General features: G+C 43.2%; 1 protein-coding gene across 1 annotated transcript in view; it reads left to right on the top strand.

Moving 5' to 3' along the window:
- LOC8043854 (orexin receptor type 2) overlaps nucleotides 1–8,201 on the top strand; it is a 58,425-nt gene extending 50,224 nt beyond the window's left edge. The window contains exon 3 of the mRNA XM_002416390.5: nucleotides 7,728–8,201. Coding sequence (XP_002416435.4) covers nucleotides 7,728–7,831 — 104 coding nt within the window. The 3' untranslated portion in view covers nucleotides 7,832–8,201. The remainder of the gene's footprint in view (nucleotides 1–7,727) is intronic.
- The last annotated feature ends 4,377 nt before the right edge of the window (nucleotides 8,202–12,578 follow it).

Here is a 12,578-nt window from a genome sequence, read left to right as displayed (position 1 = left end):
AGAGTCCGAACGTCCAAAGGGCGATCGCGGCGCGGTCTCGGCTGACGCAATCGATCGCACACTGTTATTTCGGCGTGGTGAACATGATGAAACCCGAAGCCGCTATTGCCATGCGCTGTTAGCCGCTTTCTTCCTGCGCAGGGTCTGATGCAACGAATCGATTATCATGCTGCTCGCAACAAAGTACCACGAGGACAAACAAAATTACGCGCCTACGCCGATGTCTCTCCTTACGAGAGCTGGTAGTCCCAAATCGCCTCGTGGTTCCCGGAAGACGTTCTGTTTGGGCATGCAACCTTCAGCGATCGTCACGACCCGCTCGAGGCTTGAAAGCACGGTTCTGCGTCCCGGGTCCCCAGTAGGAATTCTCGGGCGCTCTGTCCTTCAGCGCTCCCAGATACATAACAACGCTTAGTATAGGAAGTCAGCTTTACTATCTGTTCTCTTTTCCTATTTTTTGTCTTGATTTTTTTTTTATATGCGCATCTATCTTCCTCGTTCTCTCTTTTTTTCTCTCTACTTTTATTTATTTTTTTTATCTTTCTCTCTCTTTCGAAAAAAGTGCTAAAAAGCCGACATAAAAAAAGAAAAAAAAAAGAAAGAACATCTAAAAAAACATAGTGACACCTCAAACATTAAAAAACGAAAACAAAAAACAGCGAAGTTTTTAAAACTTGTTATCAGGAACTGTAATATATTTTCACACTCCTATATAGTGTGCTTCGGTTGTAGAGTGGTGCTCCTGCTAGTTTAGAATTAAGGCTCCGTGTTTTCGGATAAATCCGAAAAACTCCGAAAAACACCTGCCGGTGAAATTTTTGTCAATTCGGATTTATCCGATAAACTCCGAATTGTTGTGTGCCCATGCCACCCCCCCCCCCCCCTTTTTTTTCTTTTTTCCTTTAAGTATTTTTTTTTTTTTTTTTTTTTTAGTTTGAGCAGCGCAGGATCAATGGTCCTGGGAAAAATACACTATAATTATCCTTCAAGCCTCGGACCGTTGCCAAAAGGGGGTCTTACGGCTTGTCTCGTATCATCCGTGTCACGACAAAAGCCACTCTTTTGGTTTCCAGTTTGGGACATGGGGTTTTGGGATTTAGAGAAGGGAGACGGTATGTTTCTGGAGGTGGACCATAGAGATTGTATAAAATAGGGAAAAGGGGCAGTTGAAACTTCTCTATTACATCCATAACCACTCCACCTCGCGCGGCCGCGGCATAGATTGATGGGATGACTACGAGCTTCCTTGCGGCTACCTCCGGCAGTTTGTTGATTTTAAGGTATCAACGTTTATCGAAGCCACACTTTTGTGCGACTTTTGTCGTGGGAAAAATTAGTATTGCCAATGCACCAACGCCAAATTCAACTGAAGAAATCTTAATTGATACAAGCGCGTTTTATTTTTTATCTGGCATACATTTGCATCCGCTTATTATTTATTATTTTTAATAAGAAACACAGCGAAATTAATCCCCAAATTTCGGAAAATCGGGGATTTACAAAAAATAAACACCGAATTTTCGATAAAAAAATAAATTCCGAAAAACACCCTCCGAATTTCACGAAAAATAAACTCCGAAAACACGGAGCCCTAGTTGGAATGCTTCTGGCAACCGACCAAGCATGGCGCTGAGGTGTGCACACTTAAAGTATACTTCTAATGAACTCTTAGTGAACGTAAAAACACATTTAAGGTGGGCTTTCCAACGTCTGGGCTTCGCATATTGTAGAAGTGTAGTAAGCAAAAAGTTCAGTGTTCGCGTTTTGCAGAGGATACTTTTGACTGCATGGTCACATAAGGTTCTCTCATAACACAGCGTGCAAATGTTTTCCACTTACATTGCATGGAATAGCGATGTCTAATGCTGCATTATTTGTCGTAATTTTACCCGTACTGCTCAACCTAAAACATGAAACTTATATCAATCTACTATTTGAGCATGTGGGCGACTATTGTAAACATTTATTAATAGGAAACAGATTGGGGGGGGGGGGGGGGGACACAGACTGGACAATCTGTCCCGTGTGTGCCGTCGCCTACGTGTCTCCTCTTTCAAAATGTTTACTATAACCCTTTTTCAGAGGTATTAAAAGGCCTTTAGGACAAACTACCCTTAACGAATCCGCGAACCAGCGAGCATCGAATGAGTACGCGCACAAGTAAAATGAAAAGCTGATTCGCCGATCCTTTAATTGTTTTTACAGAAGGCCATTTAAAGCAGAGATGGCAGTAATGGCATTACTGTAATGAAATTACAGTAATTAAATTACTTTTTGTGGTAATGAGTAATTTAGGGAAATACTTCTCTAGATTGGTAATTTAGTAATGTAATGAATACCTTCCAGGTAGTAATTTCGACAAAAATTACTCATTAGTTTTCAAATTACTTTTGTCCCAAAGTAAAAAAGTTCGTTTGCAAGCTTTAAAAAATGCGCATGGTTAAATGCGGTGAGAGAGACATCAGAGAGAATAAACGACGGCCACCTGAGTGCAAAGCCTCGTTACAAAGAACTGAGCAGACGCACAAAGGCGGGCAGGAAAGGCGAAGGAGAAAAGCTTACGTCTAGAAATCGCTGGAAGGCCACTGCTTACGAACTTCAGGCAAGACGGATTCATGGCGTCACGTTATCACAACTATACTATACTTCGTTAATCCCTAAGCGTAAAGTGCGGTGGGAACTGGGAGCTAATCAGAACGAATCAAACACCTCCCTTCCTCAGCGCGTCGGTATGAACAAGAGCATGGTTACGTGGCAAAAGATATACGTGTTAATGTTCCAACGAGCACGTAGCTTCCGCCGCCCTGTCAGCTTAGGGATAAAGGGCTCTTAGGCTACAAGACGAAGGGCATATCACCATTGAGGTCAACACATTTTTAAAACCTAAGACAAGAAAAGCAGATCCCCAGCTTTCTTGATCTTTCGTCAAGCAAGGTCAAACCGTAAGCTTCGACCATTGTGAACAACAAACGACCGGAATATATAGTTTTATCTAAATGCCTTCTCAAGGCCCCAGAACGTTTTGCTCGTCCTCGAGCAAAGCAGGTGCCGCTCGCGGTACCCCTCGCTGCCTTCCCTTGGGAACTTTATTCGGTAATAAGTCTACAAGCTAATATCACCCCCCATTTCTTGGGAAAGTAAAAAAATTTGGAAGCTCGCGTCATTTCTTTCCTCAACTGGCGACGCAAATTCTTAGAAATTATCCAGTCCCTTTGTGTAACAATGCGCAAAAACTTGGGCTCTTTGGGTGTTTTGGAAAAATACTCCCTGGAAGGAATGACTGGTAATACGTCAACTATGTGCTTGGGACGATAGGATTATACTGCGTCCGAGTCGGAAGGGAAACGTTTCACGTGACGACTCCGTCTAAGAACGAGCTCCCATGGCCCGACTTAACATACTGACACGAACTAACTTCGTCTCAATCAGAAGTACGGAAATATACCACCCTTTTAGTAAGGACTTCCACCGTTGAGTGAACAGCGAAACTGGTGAGTTCAGTGCCTTTGAGTCACATCTAAAAAAGCTTTGAGGCACATAAGTTTTTTGCGATGTAAACAGGAGTGTCTGAGTTTTGTTACAAATAAGGTAAATAAAATGAACACGAATTACTCCCTCGAGGTAATCAAAAGTAATGTCGAAGTAATTTCATGACTTTTTAAAAGGAATTTTAATGTAATGTCATTACTTTTAGTCTGCGGTACTTTGTAATGTAATTTTATTGCATTTCTACATTTTTAGAAAAGTAATTAGTAACGTAATTTAATTACTTTTTAAAAGTAATTTTTCCATTTCTGATTAAAAGTGGCGATGCAACAATTGTTATACCTTTAGTAAATACCCGTTCGAATTATTCGTAAATACTGAAAACACATGAAACACGAGTTAGTACTTTTTCGCACGCAATATCAGTTCCAGAAAAAAAAAATCTAGAAAAACGTGCAGCATTCACCCCTTAACCTGCAGCCCAAAAACAGCGACCATGTGATGTGGTGCTGATTATATGCCCCACACTAGCTTCGTTTGATTCACCTGCACCACCGGCGCAGAAAGGTGTATAGGGCGGTGCACTTCCCGTACGTGTATCGAGATACGACCGGATGTACACACCGCACTGCACTTCGCACCGGTGCAGCAGGTGCAGGAAAGCTCAAACGAAGCAACAGTGGTTGTCATAGCCATGCGCTGGAGTTCACAAAACCATAGACTCCTCCGTTTTCACAAAGCCTGGCAGTGCGAAGAAGGAGTCGTAGAGTGCCCGGTCGCAGATTTGGATCGCGAGGATCTGGTAGCGCAGAGCATTTCTCGGGGAGCATGTAGTCAGTGCACAGGTTTTGCAGCGGCGGGGACCCGAAACATGGTTTTCAAATCCGACGAGAAAAGAAGCGGTGGCCCGAGGAACGCGAGGAGCACGAGCGGACATTTTCCATCGCTCGGGAGAAGTGTGTTTCGGCGTCTCGCCGCAGCGGGGCGCCCGTCACGTCCATCTCCTCTCATCTGTTGTCTGCCGCTCTACCTTTTCGATTTCGGCGGCCGCTTCTCGTGGCGATCTGCTAGGTTTTGTAAGTATAAAGGAGGCTATGGCAAAATAGATGGTACGCGCTGAATTACACACATCGTTAAGGTTCGGCTATACTCGTCATCACGGTGATTGGACACTAATACATGTCGAGGTCATCACGAGCTGAAATCGAATTCTCGCGCGGTGTTCGTGTCTACGGTGCAAGCCGCATTTAAATATCGTTACCCCGGGGATCGCAAAAGCTCGAGGACGAAATCCTGGTGATCGCATTGTTTACAACGCCAGCGAAGCAATCCCCAATCCTTCGACGTCAAGTTTAGCGAAGGACAACTGAAAGGAAACGCTCGCCTTTATACTCGAAACTACGCGGCGGCCAAGAAGCTTTTTGGTCAGTGGCGTCGCGTGAGAGGATTTGGGTCTCATAGTAAAGCCCGTTTAAAGTAAGTAAGCTCGTGAAACGATACTACCGAGTATCGTTTCACAGTTTTTATTTTTTTGCTCGAAACTACGCGGCGACCAACAAGCATTTTTGGTCAGTGGCGTCGCGTGAGAGGATTTGGGTCTCATAGTAAGCTCCTAAAACGACACTACCGAGTATCGTTAAACGGTTTTTATTTTTTTTTTTACTTTTGCTTCAGTGTTTTGAGTTGCGTCACAAAATGGCATAAAAGCTCGGACAAATGTGCTTACAGTAGCTACACTTAGCGCGCGAAAAAAGGCGGTCGTTTTTTTAAGTTTCAAATATGCGTGTTGAAACGCAGGGAATGTTTGCTTCATTGTTTTATTTGCACCAGTCTAGAACTTAATTTGTTTCGGACAGCGCTTTCGTTGAGCAGTCGCGGTTTCTTTGCGGACACATTCAATTTGTTTCCTAAAAGGAGCTATTTCCAGCTCACTGCCGCTTCCGTGGGAGTTCTAACGATCCATACTGTTCGAGAATTCATTCGTTTTATTCAAAAATAATTGACACGTTTATTTAAACGCTCTACCTTGAGAGTAAGAGTAATAATCAGAGAAAAAAGTGTCGGGTACTTTGACGAGTGTGTTTTATATATACTTTTTTTTTATTTGAAAAGAAAGTACTTTGTTGATTAATGTTTGCCGTGCGCCAGAACAAAATTAATTTAATCGCGCACAGTGCACCGATAACGTCTTCCGCAGAGATGACAATTATTCTAGTGCTCCAGCGGAAACAAAAAATTGATTTTGTTCATTGAAAAAAAAAAAAAAAAAGAGCTTGATTATTTGTTGGAATATTTCATTTTATAGTTTGAACGGGCTGTTACCTTTTTTTTTTAAATGCCGAACTACCCTGGTTACATATATTAATTAACTCAGAAAAAAAAAAACGCGGTATTTTGAATTTGTTTTGTTTTGACACGAAATTCTCTTCTGGAACACTATTTAGTGGCCAAAGTTGCATTTATGGTAATTCTGAAAATTTGAAAACACACAACAAAAATACTCAAGTAGAAATATGTGTTTCTAAAATTTGAAGACGAGACGCGTGTAGATTTTTCTGGACCACAATACACTGCAAAATAGAATGTAGAAAATATGAATTTTCGCTAGAGTGCGCGGACGCAACCGTCTAAGAAAACGCTTGTTTTCTTAGACGGTTGCGTCTAAGAAAACAAGCGTTTTCGCTTGTTTTCTTAGACGCAACCGTCTAAGAAATATCGGTTAGCAAAAAAACAGCGTCTGCGTGTTAGATGTTAAATGTTTAATTGGTGAAACGAAGCATTTGCTTTCACAATCAGAGACTGCCAAGTTAAGTCCAGACGAACGTTTCTTTGTTGCGACCTTACTGTTTGTTACCTTCTGCAAGTTAAACTAAGTAAGGCGTCTTCTGCCAGAAGTCACAATTTTTCTTTTATATTATTTATATTGGACCTTACCGGGAGGATGAATTATTAGTTTAAGAGGAAAAGAACGGTCTTGTGTCTCAAATACATTTTTCGACAGAAGCCAGCATGCCTATATAAAACAAAACTGATTACCGCCACATGGTTGTTTAACATTAAACATTTATTTGGATCAATATACCTGGCATTAAAATAGCACAACCAAAGCAATAATGTTCTGAGGACTCATCAGGTTTGATATTATTCCTTAACATATTGACAGATTAACTCCATCAAAACAACACTCACTCTGGGCCGCCGCATGAGATGAATGACTCTGAGAGACTTGGTGGAGTATCATGAGTTCACGTTAAAACAGTGAGTTTCTTCGAGGAACTCAGAGAAGTTCATGGTCGGATGCGGCGTGGCTTCGAGATTTCGGAGTTGTTAGTTGGAGTGATATGGTGATGGTGCTTGGCGCGTTTGGACTTGGCGATGTAAAGGGTCGTGGCTTTTGAGAGCTCGCGCACCTCGTGTGAGAGTGAGAGTGAAATTGGTGCGTTTCAGACTTGGTAATGCGATGGTGAGTGTGTTTCCACGTAGCACGGTTATTTGGCCCCCAATTCGATTTGTCTCTAAATATTAGGCGTTGCTACGTTAAGGAAGAGCCAAACGTGTCCTTCTTTTGCCAGTCTGGGCATTCTTGCCCAAATTCTCTAGAGATGTGTAAAACCTAGGCTTGAGTTTTGATAGATTGGCTGTCTGTCATCTGGCATTTTCGGGCCTAAAACGCCGTTCACACACTTGTAACCGAGTAAGCATGAGAGAGACAAAATCGGTTTTTAAGCATCTTGCGGCGGCGGAGAACTGGATGCGCTGCGGCTGAGGCAGTCCTCCGCTGTCTTTAAGAGGTTTAAAAACCGGTCTTGTCTCTCTCGGTCGTACTCGGTAGCACGTGTGTCAACGGGCCTTCAATCGCCAGAGTGAGGCTTTATTTATTGTATTATGGTTTACATGTGGCATCTTTCGGGCGAAATTGCCATACAAGTTCCAGATTTATGCTTCACTGCTAGATCGTCGCTTCAAGTCTGACATTTAGGGCAATTAGGAAGGGGGGGGGGGGGGGGGGGGCAAGAGAAGAAGTCATAGGAACGTTAAAGAAACGTACACTGGCATTAACTTACGCCCTGGAACAAAACAATATTGAGCAACAGTGACAATCGATAGGATTGTCAAGCTTGTGGCAGGTTAGGTATTTCTCTGGCCTGCTACCTGGGTGTGTTTCGAAACGCCGACCTAGCTTTGGTGGTAATCTGACGACTCTAACGTTGTCTCGTCCATTCTGCCTTTATCTGTTGCAGGAAAATTTCGCAAGGAGTATCACAAGTCATTCCGGTGGCTGCTAAAGCGAGTTCTCCTCTGTGGCCTGGATCGGCGACGACAGTCAGCGGCCTCGGAGCTCTAGCATATCCCAACTTCAAGACGCCGGGAGGAACTGTGCACAATCTCCCAGTCTTGACAACGTTCTGGAAGTCTGGGGCAACATGATGGTCCAACGCAAAACGGAACTTTTAGACGACTGCCTAGCCACGGCCAGAAAACATTTGTGCACGACATTTCAATGATGTTGACGCGGATTCCAATGATGTTTAACGAACCCCGGGATTATATATACATATTTTTTTCGGAGCTTGAGTGTATGGCAGGATATATTTGAATAATACAACCTGCCATTTATGAATTGTGGATATGTCTTAATAGCGTTGCCTCAAAACTGGCGCCCTCCCACTGCACCAATTCACAGTAGAAGGTTTCCCTTGGCAGTGCTGCAAACGTTTGAGACGTGGTCGTGCTGATTTTTTTTTATGAAAGTTTAACGCTTGTTATGAATCGAGAGAATTTCTAACATTTTTTTAGTTGTGTAAATTTTGCAACTTAGAATGATATAAACCAAACGGCGACGTTTTGAATGTTTATAAAAATAGTACACAAAAAAACCCTTTTATGTCGATTTGAACTGCAGGGATCTGTCCCAGGTATTATGCTCTCATAACTACAAATTCGATATGATTAGAGACCAGTGGGGAAGATCTAGAATAGACCATGGACATTGAGGTCTCATATGGGTGATAGCACTGTTTTTGGGTGTACTTCTTGACATTACGCAACTTTCCCTATATTTTCCTATCCGCTATTGTTGGCCGCATCCCCCCCCCCCCCCCCCCCCAATTCGAACTTCCATGCTCATGTACGTTACACGGTTGCTCCTTTAGCTGTTCTAGGCGGACTTCCTAGCACTCCCTAACTACCCCAACTTTCCTCCGTCTTTTCTTCAGGCGTTACTTTTAGCCATTCTTCATCCGTACTTTAACGTCCTTGCACTTGAAATTTTCGTTTAATCAGCGTTTCTGATTGCAAAGCCTGACAGCCCTTACCTTCGCCAACTTTTCTTCGACTTTTTCCCAAGCCATTTGTTTTACCACTTTTCCTTCCTTCCGAACTTTAAGGGCTGTTCACGTGACGTTTTTCTTTAATAGGCGTTTCTGGGCGGGCTTCCTTTATTTCCCATCTTCACTAATTTCTTTTCGACCTTTTTGCGAATTAAAATTTTGACTACTCTTCCTCCTAATCAATTCCTACAAGTACATGCACGTGACGTTTTTGTTCATTCAATGTTTCTGCCCGCATTTCTGACCTTCCCTCACTCTCCCAACTTTCCTTCAACTTTTTCTCAAACGCTATTTTCGGCCACTCTTTAGCACATTTAATCTTCTATGTCCTTGAACGTAAGCTCTTTTTTTTTAATCATCGTGTGTGTAAGCTCCCCATCTTGTTGCTGCCGGCAGCGGCCTTTGCTCATTGGTCGACCTTGCTATGACGTCATCCCTGCTGGGCGTCAACAGAGCGCCTGCATCAAGTACGATATGTAAAGTTAAAGACCTTCGATAAAAACAATGTCTTGTTTTTTTTACGAGTTGTCTGTGGCACGCTTTTTGATAAGTTCGCCGAAATTCGGCGTCGGGAAGGAATCTATAGTAATAGGTAATGTTGTGTGTATGCTTAAGACACCGGAAAGCTAGTCAGTCCTAAGGCGTAATTGGTATCTCCTGCGCAGATGAGACATTTAGCCGGTGCAGTACAATTGCTAGCCTGCGCTCTTTAACCTGTATCACGCACTGCTGGTACCCGACTACACGCCGGTACGACGCTCATTTATATCGAAAGAGGTACGAGTCCAGATTGGAACCGGCAGATCTTGGGCTTCTGTCTTCTGCAGCACGAGATCTGCGTGATCTGTGCTGTCCTGGGCTAACACACTCAATCACCGACCCCTTCTTGCCCTCCCCCCCCGCCCCCCAGTCCCGTTGATACAGAAGCTGGAGAGACCCCCTCCAAACATGAATTGCCGTAGAGAGTCTCTGCGCCATTCCTGTCTGGAAAGCTAGGAGGTTCGACTTCGAGTAGCGAGCCATATATTCACTGGCGCAGTGGGCGCTACCTGTGATTTAATCACAAACTCATCAAGGAGCTTTACTTGGTTCTGACCAAAGTGTTGCGTTTTTTTTTTTTACTCACTTTAAGTAAAGCTATAGTTACTGACAATCAGGGTGGAAAGAAATTATATAATTGTTTAAACTAAATACATGAAGTCTGTTTGATTAAAATGAGATTACAATGATTTCAATCGCTGTACACAAAAATAAATAGAGATTCATCATCATTAATATATATTTCAAGATGACAGATTGATTCACTAATTTACCCAATCACTGATAACAATGCGGGGGAAAAGAATTACTCTAAATATCAAGTACAGTTTAATTAACTTTTTACTGGTGTAATAACCGCCATACTAGAACAGAAATAGCTTGATAATTTTTTAGTTCCTTAAAAAGCTTTTTTTTGTGTTGTGACTTGTCTGCAATTGGACATTACAGTGTCTTGGCTGTGTGATTTTTTTCCTATTGAATTTGTTTCCATAAGGTGATGATGGAATTGAATGTAGAAATTGAGCTCAAACGCACCGATTCGCTCAAGACAGCAGTTCTCTGGGATCGTGATCAGGATCGTATAAATCTTCCTCGCTCGATGATTCTTGGGTTTAATTGCAAAAAATAAAAAAATAAGCACGCGGACTTAAAATGATTAGGGCGGAGAATGGATAAATTAACCTGTCGTTGAATCGATCAATTTTTTTAAGCGGTTAATGGGTAAACTTTTGGAGAACTGAACCCGGTTAAAATTCAAGGCCTTCACTACGCAGACGTACACGGGTATACCTGCACGAAGGGGCAAACTTTAGGCGAAACTTCAGCCTAAAGTAGACCGTAGGGACGAGACTTGTAACTCCAGAGACAATTGCAGAAGTTTACACGTGTTCCGGCCAATTCAACGCCGTTCGCGCGTCCGTTTAGCGCTGCAGAGATTGTTGTAAACCATCGAGGGAGGGGCGCACTTGCCGGGGAGTATTCGCGATCCTGTTTGCCTCATGCAGGTAGAGTAATAATCTGCGCGTGTGAGCGTCCTTGGACTGTTCTCAACCACACATCGAAGTGGTTGATTCGAGATGAAAAAAAAATATGAATATCGCGCCGTTTGTCACACTTTTAACAAAGTCCGAACACAATTTTTGTAACTTTTATTGGATAATATGCATGGAAATGCGTAATACACAAAACCGATTAATCGTTCGAATAATCAATTACAAGTTGCCTAGTAATCTGAACAAAAATTTTAATCGACACCCTTTTTTTTTTTTTTTTGATTCTCCTTCTTGCTGACAGCTCGGGAAACGATGTGTTGATTACCGAGCATCTAATTGACGGATCGCGGCCAATAAGACTGCGGCGTTTGCCGGTACGAACGTCGAAGACCCAATCGCGAAGCAAGGAGCGGGTGATAGCACTAATAGGCCACGCCCAGCTGCGTATCGGCGCGTGCGCAGTGCCGACAGCAGCACCACTGGCCGGTGGCGCGACGCCAGGGAGTTGAGTTAGGTGTATGCGGGGCGCAAGTTCGTCTGCTTCGTTTGCGGGGGTTGCGGTATGGTGCCTGGAGCGCGTCTTCGACTGGTGTGTTTAGCGTCCTATTCCGCCCATACATCAAAAGTGGTCCCGATGTGGCAACAAATGACGCGAGTGTCATGCTGTTGCCTGTCGCGATCCTGGCGGTTGGCCGTAGAAATGCTGGCGAAAAGCACGAGCGAACGCGAGTGTCGCTGTCATCACGGCGTCCCGTTAGGCGTCCCAACTTCCGGTTGCGGTAGCTTCCGTGAACTGTCACAGTGGAAAGCGACCTGAAGCAGAACAGGCACCTGCTACATACACCATAACTGTTGGGACGCCACCAGGGTCGCGACCGGCGACAGCATGACACTTCTATGACGTCATCAGGCGGAAATCGAGGGACCACTTTTTTGGCCGCGGTAAACACACCAGTCAAAGACGCGATCCAGGCACCATAGTTGCGGTGACGTGAGAAACGCGCCGAGCTCCGATTGGCTCCGATTAAAACAGTGGGTGTTGCCAGCTCCCTCCAGGTCTTCCTACTATCCTTACAGTCAAAGCCAATCAGACCCCGGTGTCTTTCCGCTGCAAATGAGCAGACGAACTCGCGCTCCGCATATCCGGTGACGCATTTATTTATATGCGTTTCTCTTGTACCGCTCGTCGCGGGGCGCTAAAACAAAACAGGGAGCAATATCACTCGCGGGTCATTCCACGCCAAACAATCCAGGCTTAAATTCCACCTACTCAAACTCGCTGTAAAATAAAAAAAAGGAAAAAAAAGGTTGTATGCGTTAGTGGTGATGTAAAAGTACTCTTTCCAATATATTTTTGCTATAACATTTTTTTTTGTTGTTTTGTTTTGTTTACGATCATATGAATTTTGCGCAAAACGGACTCCAAGGGGTAAAAAAAGTGATTTTTTTTTCTTTTTCAGGAAGGTTTAAAACGAAACTGAATAAAACCTTTTAGTTGGTAAACGCAATCCTCTTAATTGTAAAATACCTTTTCTTCCGTGTTTTTTGTGTTTTAATTGTTCAGATGCGTTAAAAATGCCACGAGAAATATATATTCACCTTTTATTTTGAAATAAAAAGACACGCGACCAAATGAAGGCTTAAAACATTTGTGTGTTCGCAGTAAGAGACACGACGTAAATTAAAAAGAATATTTTGCTAAAAGATTTGCTACTCTGTTTCCTGAAAT

Source organism: Ixodes scapularis, unplaced genomic scaffold (genome assembly GCF_016920785.2).
Source record: "Ixodes scapularis isolate PalLabHiFi unplaced genomic scaffold, ASM1692078v2 PGA_scaffold8__174_contigs__length_109621045, whole genome shotgun sequence".
Taxonomy (NCBI): Eukaryota; Metazoa; Arthropoda; class Arachnida; order Ixodida; family Ixodidae; genus Ixodes; species Ixodes scapularis.
The sequence above is the reverse complement of the archived record's forward strand: the minus strand, read 5'-3'. Positions and strand labels throughout refer to the sequence as shown.